This window comes from Lynx canadensis, chromosome D4 (assembly GCF_007474595.2).
Source record: "Lynx canadensis isolate LIC74 chromosome D4, mLynCan4.pri.v2, whole genome shotgun sequence".
In the NCBI taxonomy this organism is placed as follows: Eukaryota; Metazoa; Chordata; class Mammalia; order Carnivora; family Felidae; genus Lynx; species Lynx canadensis.
The window spans coordinates 58,454,011-58,465,134 of NC_044315.2; the positions used below are offsets into that span (position 1 = coordinate 58,454,011).

General features: G+C 55.8%; 1 protein-coding gene across 1 annotated transcript in view; it reads right to left on the bottom strand.

Moving 5' to 3' along the window:
• The window catches only part of PAX5 (paired box 5), a 191,344-nt gene extending 181,575 nt beyond the window's left edge, over positions 1 to 9,769 (bottom strand). Inside the window, 1 exon segment of the mRNA XM_030292748.1 lies at positions 9,604 to 9,769. Coding sequence (XP_030148608.1) covers positions 9,604 to 9,649 — 46 coding nt within the window. The 5' untranslated portion in view covers positions 9,650 to 9,769.
• Positions 9,770 to 11,124: the final 1,355 nt, after the last annotated feature.

Genomic DNA, 11,124 nt, shown 5'->3' on the forward strand with positions numbered 1-11,124 from the left:
GGAATGGGGGAGATGGGGGAAGCAGGGGGAGAAGCTGACCCCCCTCAATAGCCAACAAATTGGGGGCCAGGGTGGGCCTACAGTGTACAAGCAAATAGCTTTAGGCGTCAGAACCAAGGCACTTCCAGAGAAGCCAGCTCTGAAAGCTAGGCTGGCTGGGGCCCAGCCCCCCACCATGCTGCCGGGATGATTGAAAATGGGAGGAGGGAGCACTTCTCGAGGAGGGGGCAGATGAAGGCAGGGACAAGGAGGGACAGAGACACTGGCATTTTCCGTTGGCTAACCAGCACCTGGAAGGAGCTGCCTTCTCCACCCTCATGCATAAACCAGGAGACCACTGGTTCTGATGCTATCTCCCCAAGGGCCGGCACGACTTCTGGGGCTCCCGGCTCTCCGCAGGAGGCAGCGAGACTCTGTGAATTGTGGCTGGCGAGGAGAGAAGTGCAGGGGTCAACCCTCTCCATTTTGTCCCCCAATCGCCCCTTAGCTGAGCTAAAGGCTTGTCCACCTCTCAGAGTATTGACCCCAACTCATTTGTTCTCTCGCTCGCTCTGCGAGAACAGATCCTCCCCAGAGCATGGCTCAAGTCTGCCCCAGAGAGGGCTGCCAGGGACGCTGGGGTCACCATGGACTGGAAACCGTTTTGGCACAGGCCCCAAATGGTGAGGAATCGTTTGGGGTAGGACCAGCGCAAGCCGCTTCTGTACGCAAATCTCCTGGCTGCTTTGGTGGATTACCTTGCACTCGGGAAATTGACACAAAGAGAAACTGACCTGCCCGCAACCAGCCCCTGCCGCTTATATCAGCATTTCCCTGCTTACCAGGCCACTCGGCCCTCCAGGGCAGAAACCAACAAATCCGCCTCCGAAGCTTGCCTTCTCTCCAGCCGGGTCTGTGCTGCCTTTGTTAAATAGGGGACTCACGGCTGAGTAAGCAGGATCCTGGGCTGTCTGAAGGAAACCTGGCTTGGGTAAGCTCCCAGTCCGGGAGCAACTCCCTGACCTGCTACCCGTGGGGACTCAAGCAGGCTACCCTGCTAGATGCCGCCAAAGCCTGGCGCCTTGCTCCGGCCCAGCTCTGCAGTGAGCAGAAGGGAAACGCGATTCGTTCCACTTGGAATTTCCTTGAAATCTCCGAATCTAATCCGGCGTTAACTCAACCTGAGAGAAGCGCTCATCTCACAGGAAGCTGTGCTAAAGGGTGAACTGGCAGATCCCGAAGGGTCAGGCAGCTGGGTCGACCTCGCCTGTGCCCAGAATGACCCTTCCCGTCTCCTACAGAAGCCACGGTTGCGGGGGGGGGTGCCTGTTATGACTAACTGACCTCTGGTTTTTTGTTTTTTTTTAAGGGGTGAAGCCATCATGAGGCAAGTGTCCTGAAGAGAAGGACTTGATAGTGTCTTTAAGGGTCTCTGTATGAATCGGCAGCTTCTAAGCTCGGCTGAGGGAACGCCACTTTGTTGATTTTTCAGATCCCACTCCTCAACTCCAGGGCGCCTTTAGAGCTCTGGACTTGGTGTCCTTGCTTACTTCTCAGCCTTTTCTTCCACACATACAAGTACACAGGTGCTGGTCAGGGCCCCAATTTCCCTCCAAGCCTCAGTCCCTTTCGATGTCCCACGGCTGTAAAAGGCACCACCCCAGGTTGGGGTGTGGGGCACTGTCTGAGACTTAGACTGACCTCTCCTACAACTTCGTGCCCTCCAACTAGCCAGGCCTGGAGCCCTCTTCAGGTCCGAGCCAGGATTCTCCCAACACGCTGGGATGTTGCTGCCCGGGAACCCCTGGAGAGGCTGCAACTCGCTGCCTACACTACGCGTTGCTGGAGGCGGGATTCCCGGTACCAGGTGCTCTGGCCGAGCTCTGGGTCGGACAACCAGGCGCGTCGTTCCACATGCCCTGCCTGGGAGCACTGCACTTTGCCAACTTGACTGCGCTGCTACGGAAGTCCTGAGTCCTCCTGGCCCTGGTACCTGCCCCGCGGTCCGGCACACCCAACCCCGTCCCGGCCGGAGAGTGAGAGAAGCGAGCTCGCCGCCTACTTACTATGCATGGATGCAAACGGGTCGTGCTTACAGTGTATTTCCATCGGGGCGCTCCAGACTGCAGGCCGGCCCACGCCGCCGCCTCCCGGCGCCAAGGGGCTGCCCAGCGCGGCTAGGGAGCCGAGCCGCCAGGCCGGGTTCTGTGCGATCTGGGTTCGGAAAACGCTGCTGGAGCTGCCGGGCCTCTCTCAGAGCCTCTCCGCTGGAGATCGCCGAGAGCTGCGCCTAGAGGCGGGAAACGGTGCTAGTGCCGTCCGGCTGGGAGCGGGGCGCCCAAGTCCTGGTGGCTTCCCTGTCGGGCTGGCTCAGGCAGTGGCTGCGGACCCGGGCCGAAGTAGCTGCGGCCAAGCAGCCGGCAGCTTCGGGGGCATAGCGTAGGGGCCCGTCTCCGGGACGGCAAAGAGCCCCCGGCCTCCGGTAGGAGCGGCTTTTGAGGAGGCCTTCGGGACACACGGCCCTTGGCTTCACTCAGGGGGCAGCGAGGCCCGCGGACTGACAGGCTGGTTCCGCGGCCTCGCCGCCTCTGGAGTCTCTCCTCGACCCTTCGGTCTCCACCGGATCCTTTCTCTGCTTCTCTGAATCTCTGGGGCTTTGAGTTGCAGCCCCAGCCTCTCTCTACTCGGCTATCCGACGTCTCGGACGAAGTTGCAAAGAACTTCCTCTCTGGCGGCGCTGGGGCCCCGGCGGGTTCGGAGACGCTTCCGTCACTGACGTTGGGGCCGTGACTCCTCAGTCCCCAGGAGCTTGCAGCTCTCACACCCCCGGAGCTTCTGGCTTCAAAGTTCCCCCGGCCCCCGATGCTCCCCCATCGCTGGGACCAGGAATGGGGACAACAGCGACAGTCGCCTCCTCGCCTGAGTATCTGCCTCACGCCCACCAACTCTTCGAGCCCCGCTGCCCTCTCTCAGGGGTCTGGTTCCACTGTTTTCCAGTTGCCTCTTCCGGGACGGCCGCCGCGCCTGCCCCTGGCGTGAAGCGAGGGACCGAGAGAGCGGAAGGTCCTCTCCACCAAGGCCGCTGGGACTGCCGGTGCTGAGATGGAGCCGCTGTCGGCTTTGACTCCCCGCGCTGTCGCCGCCGCCGCCGCCGCCGGCGCTAGCCCTCCGCCTGCTCGGCGCGCACAGTGCGCCACCGCGCCGCCCCGGAGCCGCTTTCAGGACCCGCTGCGTGTGGACAGCGCCGCCCGGGGCTCAGCCTCCCTCCGGGCGGGGGCGAGGCGGGGGCTGACCTGCCAATCACGCTTCATCAAGCCAATCAGAGCTGTGGCAGCCGGCCCTGGCCCGAGACAGCGTCCCATTGGCTAAGCAACCGGCGGGCTCCGCCTGATTAGCGGACACCTGGGCAATAGGAGAGAATGGGGGGCGGGGCCCAGGCGGCGGCGCCACGTTCATTGACAAACGCGCGGGGCGAAGGCCTAGCGGAGCGCGGATGGGGGGAGGGGTAAGGGGATCTACACAGGGCCTGGAGAGTCCCGCCGAAGATCCCGCGGGAGCCTGACCTCCCCGCCGCAGTGCTGGGAACTTGGAATGCCCTAAGAGATTGGGGCGGCCAAAGTGGGGATGGGGAGGTGAACGGTGAGGGTGGAGGAATAGTCTCCTGAAAATCTACACACGGATATTAGAGGAAAAATCGGAACGCTGTAAGAGATCCGGTTTTCAATCTAAGCACCACCAGATTCGCAATAGACTCGTAGTGTGAGCACATCTACCCGGTTCTGAGCTCAGTTTCATCTGTAAAATGGGTAGAGTTGGCTTACCTAGTTTTTAATGGAACTCCTTCCAGAGGAAACATTTCACAATTTTAAACATTTCAAGAGCCTACTAAGCCGCTGCCGCCGCCGCCTCGTCCACCTCCCTCCCTCATTTTACCCCCAGGACACCCCAATTCTGAGCTAACAGAAATGCAGAGACGTTGAGAGGAAAGAAATCTCACACCCCTTTAAAGTTAGTAATCAGGGTGCTCCTGGGAGAGGAGACTAATTGAGGCTTTGGACCAGGTTGTCCAAGCACTGAGCCCTGAGCCTCTGTTTCCAGCTTCAGACCAGGAACTGCCAGACGCTTTGGGGGCTAGTAATGCGCAGCTGAAGGATTCTGTTTCCAGGAGTAATACTGCATCTGACGCAAGACTTCTTGGGAACTGAATGAAGCCAGTCGTGTTAGTCCAGTGCTAATGAGGGTCCCTGAAGCAGGCAGGTGGGCAGGCGAGTTCTATCTGCAAGGGCTGCGCCAAGACAGGCGTGCTACACCAGGCTGCTGTAGAGAAAACTCCTCCTTCCCTTTTCCGGGGAATTTCTTGTTGCTTTTAAGACAAAATGCGTGCATTTCTAGCAGACTCTCCTGGTCCAGAAGACAACAAGCAAAGGAATGGACTTTGAAAAGGAAGCATGTGACAGCCATTCTACACCCAGGAGGCACTGGCAAATACACTGAAGATTCTAGCCCCAGCAGCTCATGGAAGTGGTCCCCAAACCCACCATTTGTAATTCACAAGTAATGATCCTCTGATATTAAACATAAAAGGGGGCTCTGAGATAACTTCTCCAGACCTAGGCTTGTAAGGAAGACAGAGCACAGACTGATTGCCCCTGAGAGGAATCCTGGTTCATTCTCTGCCTCAGTCTCCCTTCTCTCTACCTCTGCACCACTTCCCTACACTGAGTTAGCCTTCGGTCTCACCTTCTGTTACTGTCCCAGACACAGCTGCCCCTAACCGGTAGATAAGTTTCCGGTGCTGACACCATCCCCACCCCCTCCAGGGCACAGCTGCGCAAAATGGCCCCAAGCGGCCTCTTGGGGCCCAGAAGGCTGCGGTGTGCATTGGGGTGGAGTGGCTGCGTTGTCTCTCCTTTGTCTGGGACCGTGCAGGTCCCGATCCTCGCCACCTCCCCACCATCCCTCTCCCACCCGCTCAAACCTGACCCCATCTTGGAGCAGAAACCCCCATCTCTGCAAAAGCAGAGAGGAGCTACTCATCCTGGTTCCCATGTTCTTTCCACCCGGTGGCGCGAGGTGCATAAAAACTGACTAAAATTTGAAGTGGTGGCTCAGCGTTCCCACCGGAGAGTCGGGAGTGTGGGGACACCCTGAGGGACACCTCCAGCCACACTCGTTGAGTCTGGGCCTAGAACCACAACTTCTAAAGTCTTAGAGCCAAAAGGGCCCTGAGGCGTTGCTTTCCCCATTTTTCAGATGCATAACCTGAGGCCGAGGAGGGACTTGTCCAAGGTCACGTAGAAAGTCTAAGATAGAGGAAAGGCTGTGGGCTGGGAACCTCTCTCAGAAGAGAGCCACTCTTGGGATGGCAGGGAGTTTGGGGGAGAGGTGAGGGTGTGGATGCTGCCAAATCAAAGAACCCAGTTAGGATATGCCGGCACAAACCAGTTTTCTTCCCAATACCTGTGCAGCTTGGACAGAATCTTGGAAGTACTGCTGGAGAGGGATGGAACCACAGATATTAACTGAGCAGGAATAGCTTGGACTCCCACTTCACACAGAGGCGTGCTGCTTCAGGACAGGCTTTAGCTGGGCTGCCTAATTTGTTGGGTGACAGGTGCCCATGACAGAGGAAGTTTCCCTCTGGGTGGGGGTTATTCACCATCTCCAAGGCAGCCGTCTTCTGGGAACTTCTAACGCCAAGAGGCACCACCAGACCTAACATCCTGGCCACCTAGCCCAGCCTTACAGGCCACCAAACGATGGCCCCGACAAGTTATAGAACTAGTCCAAGATTACACAGCAATTCCATGAAGGAGCGGGGCTTCGGCGCCACAGTCGTGCCTCCGAGGGCTCATGAGCCCACGAGTCTGAGTGAGGCTAGTAGAGAGACAAGCAATGAGAGATGGAAAGGACTAGCAGGGAGTTGGTCTCAACGATGGCACTGAATGAGGTCGGGACTTGCTGTGTCCAACAGTCACGAGGTTACGATCCCCAACGGTACAACTTTGAGCAGGGCCGGCAGGCCCTGTGCTAAGCACTGGAGGCAGGAAACTGGGAAAGGAAACCATCCGGGAAGAAACTCAATTTATGGAAGTGGAATCGCCTTTGAAAGTTCTGCTGTTGAAAAAAAAAGCCCATTGAGAATGTATGAGAGGCCAAAATACCTCCAGAGGAGCGTCCACCTCGATATTCAGCCAGCAACCTGCCCTCACTCAGAACATACTCTCCCTTCCTCCTCTTTCTCTCTGCCCAGTCAGCCCCACCCACCACGCAGGAGTTGGGACGCAGGAGTCTGGGCTTGGGACTGCTAAAGGGCTCTAGGGGCTTGAAATCTACTCTTCCAGCCCATCTCTCTTCTCTTGTTTGAGATGAAGGGAGGCCTACAGGGCTCAGATTAGTTGCTCAGTTTGAGGGAGTCAAAGATGCCGCTGCTATCGCTGTCTTAACTCAGTAGGTCCTCTCTCTCGAACCCTTATTTTATTTTATTTTATTTTTTATTTTTTAGTAATCTCTATACCCAGCATGGGGCTCCAACTCATTGACCCTGAGATCAAGACTCCAGAGATCAAGAGACACATGCTCTTCCAACAGAGGCAGCCAGCTCCCTCCCACCCCCATCCCCACCCCCACCTACCCTGGGTCTAATCCTCATTTTTAAAGTATCAAAGAGAGAAAGCAACTGACCTGGGTTACACAGCTAGTGGTGGCAGAGTGAATTCCTGTGTGATTCCTGCACCTGGATCAGGGTCTTTCTGTAGGAATCACTTAAGTATGTGAAAAATAGAATTTAACAAAATTTTTCAAGAACCACGTAAACTGCCTTTGTCAGGGTTTGTTATCACTACCAGTGCACCCTGAAGGCCAGGGGTTCTGGAACTACCTTCCTCTCTCCCAAAGTCTTCAGGCTACAGGCCCCTTCTCTTAGGGCTCAGCTTCCCTATGTGTCTAATGGAGAGAAGACCCCTGAGATGAGGCCTCCCAAAGTTGTGAAAGATGAAGATCCATGGCTAGGGAGTATTATTATCATTCCACCACGTTCATCCCAGAGCTAGGGTGCTAGATGCCAATGCCCAGACAGTGCTCAGCCTCTCCTGGCCTTCCTGGCCTTGGACTCCTTAAGCTAGCTTGGCCAAGAATAGCTTTTCTCCAAGGGGGCCTTTGGAGGGTGGGGCTCTATCTCCTCTCCCAGCAAGAATGAGAGGTCTAATGGCAGGGAAGTCACCTGTCAGTCCTACTCCTTGTAGTACTTCTTGTACTACCTACTCCTGTACTTCTTGCTGTATGATGTCAGACAAGTCCCTGCCCCTCTCTGGCTGTCAGTTTTTCCTTTTTGGTACCACAATGATCAGAGGCTAGACAGGAAGGTCCTTAAGTGGCTCCCTGCTCAAGGCTGACCTCACCTGATCTTGGAATTAGAGCAAAAAGGGCATATACTCCTTCCCCATTGTACAGATGGGGAAACTGAAGTCAAGAGAGGGAATGGAATACAGTTGGAAGGAAGGAAAAGGAGGTCAAGTGGCCCATAAAAGGCTTCGAAGTTGAGAAATGGGAGAAGCCCACACAAATCCCTTAGAACCAGACCTAGATGCCCCGAGCCTGGCCAGCTTCTCAGCTGTCTCCTCTCCCCCCAGTTGGGGCGCAGGCTGGTGCAGACAGGCGGAAGTGCAGTGTCACCTGAGATGTCCACCCTTGCCAGAGGAGGCGGCCCTTACCCCAGCCCAAAGGAGAAGATGGGGCGTGGCTCTCCAGATTTTAAAACTCGGGCCAGACTAGGGCCCCCCAGCCCCACCCAGGTCCGCCTCACTGAGGAATGAAATGCTTTATTGATTAAACGATTATTCAGGCGATTGAACTAATCAAAGAGCCCATCGACCGCCCTGAATTACATTCTGGGTAGACAGCTCGTAGGGAGAGGCTGCCTTGCCAGCCACCCAGACCCTCCCTCGGAGCCTCACATGCCTCTGACCCGTTCCCGACATACACACAACACCTAGTCCTCATTCCGACGCAGGCGACTCTCTGAGTCCTACCCTCTGAGGGACCCCAGTGGGGAAGGAGGAAGGGGATGGAGCAGAGGGGGTTTCCGATTCCTTTCCCTTCCTGATGCACCTTAACCTTGGGGAGTCCGCTTTAATTCCCCACCTCTTAGATTTCTGTCTTCATTTCTCCTGTTACAATTTTGGAAACCTATGTATGCCCAGGGAGTTTTCTGGGTTTAGAGTTGAAGTCCACCTCTCTCTCTCTCTCTCTCTCTCTCTGCTTTTTGACCAGTATTTAAGGCTGAGGTGGAGGTACGGCCTCAAAGATCCACGAGGATAATGGAAGTGGAATTCTTGCCCGCAGGGCCAGGAGTGTGTTTGGGTGGGGGGGTTAGTACACTTAGCCTAATGCATAAAAGAGGCTCCTATACCCAGATTTAACCTCAGGGCAAACTGAGGCCTCCTGCTGCCTGCCACTTCCTCTTAGATATAAACACACTCTGCTACCACTGCCTGGGCCTGTGGGTGGCACACCAAGCTCTGTGCCAGGAAGGCCCGTGTTTATACAGGCACCAGAGTTGGATGCCCAGGCGAGGCATACATGTCCACCCACTGTGCTCTCCTCCACTGGAGCAGCACCCACAAGATAAAACCCGTGCACACAGCGTGCGCGCAAGAGCACACACACACACACACACCATGGTCAAAGGCTTGTCTAGGAAAAAGTGAAGGCAGGCTGGAGGTCCCTAGAAATGTCACAACTAGCCTGTAGGTTGCCTGCTGTCGCCCGCCAAGGTTATGCCTGCCACAGGAGACACTTTCATACAAATGGTAGACTCAACAGAGCCCACAGAGTGAAGCAGTGCACCCCACACACCCAGGGACGGCACTCCCTGAAATCACGCCTCCATTCCGGGTTCTCCCAACATTATGTGACCACAGCCTGACCATCCGCAGGCTTAGCACAACAGAACCCCACTGCCCTAGATCCATCTCTGTGCCTCCAGGCAGGCATTCTTGTGTACATTGGCATGTACACGGTGAACAGCTGTTGGCATCCAAAAATGGAGGAGTCAGCGTAACCACCTCATTCTCACTGCCAAAGGCACTTGGGATACGACAGGTAAACACAAGCCCTTAAAGGAGTAGATGAACACTGAGACACTTCTCCAAATTACATACACTCGGCTCACAGACACACATTTTGGATATGCAGAGTACAGTACCCAGAAATATGAACTCATAAACATGACTAACACCCATTAATATAAGGACACGCATACACACAGGCACATAAATTCTTAGGCACACAGACATTTTGAAAATACACATACAGGGACACACAAACTCACTGTCACTCACGCACACTCTGAGCCCCTATGTAAACACACGGACCCAAACGAACTTTCAGACCCCCAGATAGACATACAGAAACAGAGGAAAACACAAACTCACAGATACTTGGACGGATGCAGAAGTGTGTGAACAAATTGGTGAAAAGACATAAAAAACGCGCCGCAGACAGACACGCAGTCAATCCCTGAGAAAATGCGGCTCACTCCCTCCCCCAGGGCCGACGTGCGTGAGGACCAGAGCCGGCTGGGTCCTGGAGTTAGCATGCCTGAAGCCCGGATCGCAGTCCTACCTGTCCTGCCGGTCCGAGGAGTCGGGTAATTTTTCTCTAAATCCATTTTGATTTTCCAGAACTTGATGAAGTGGACAGGGAGAAAAAGTTTCCACTTTTTGTGTGTGCTTCTTTTTCTTTTTTCTTTTTTCTTTCTTTTCTTTTCCTTTTTTCCCCTTTTTTTTTCTTTTTTCTTTCTCTTTTTCCTTTTTTTTTTTTTTTTTTTTTTTTTTTTTTTTCTTTTTCTTTTTCTTTCTTTCTTTCTTTTTTTTTTTTTTTTCTGGTGCCAGGGGCCGCTCACAGGTCGGAATAATTCAAGCCTTCCGCTCCCCCGCCGAGCTGGGGTAGCTGATCACTGAGCTGAAACTAAACGTTTTAGGTGGAAAAAAAGCGTCCGAAGGCACCGTGAAATGATTAAGGAACTAAAGAGCTTCTCGCCATGTGAGATCATGTCCTGTTCTCGCCAACATCACAAGATGTCCCCAGACACGCCGCGCCCCCAGCGTGCCGCCCCGCACTGCCGGCCCCGAACAGGCAAAGGGTGTCCGCGCTGTGCCACCGGGCCTGCTCAGCTGGCCAGACGGGGCGGGCCGGGCCGAGCCGGGCCGGAGCAGTGCGGGAGGCCGGGAGAGCAGCAGTGCCGCTGCCGCGCCGCCCTGGACTTTTATAGGGGGTTGGGGGGAGGGAAGGAAGGGTTCAAACGGAGCCGGGCGCTAGCCCGCGCGCCCACGAGAAGGTGCGGACCGAAGGCAAGCCGGGAAGCCCTGGCCTCGTGGCCGCACGTTCTACAAACCCCTGCGTCTCGATGTCTCGATGTCGCGGCCCTGTGCGGGTGACTCCTCTAGGTGTGAGCCCCGCCGCGTAGGCGGGTGCAGGCCGGGTTTTTGTTTTTTAAAAAATAACCACCTCGCCAAGCAGGTGTTTTTGAAGGGGGTGCAAAGGCAAGCAGCGTCGCCAGGCGTAGAGGGGGGCGTTCCAGTTTCCTCAGATTCACCCCTAGGGCGGCGCCAGCCCCCAGAAATCCTACCCCCACCCCAATTTGCAGCTCTAATAACATTGCCGGGTCCCTGACTTTAGGGTAGTGCCAGAACCCTAAAGCCCCCAGGTCCCCACTCAGCCTCCTGGCCCCAGAGCTCCCTCCCAAACCATGTCCCATTCTGGCCCGGAGCTTATAGAGGTTATAAGATGGAGATAAAATCCGGGCCTCGGCTTTGGAGCGCCCGAGCTGAGCAGAACCATCTCAGAAGTCCTGGAGATTGGCGGGAGTCCTGGACGCCTTACCCCGGCCCATAAATAGAATCCCTTTGCCCTCTAGCCCGTAGCCGTTGCGGCGGGCCCGGCCCCGAGACCCGGGACTTGATTCCAAGAGGGGAAATCAGCCCGAGAGAGACCGGGCAGTGGTGTGGCACGTCCAGCCCGTTCTCTTCGGCCCAGGCTTAAAACTTCACTCCCCTTCCCCCTCCCCAGTCCCGAGTCCAGCTGCAAGGCTTGGCCACTGGAAGTCTGTGGGGCCCCGCTGTGGGGTGGTCGCAGGGGCAAGGT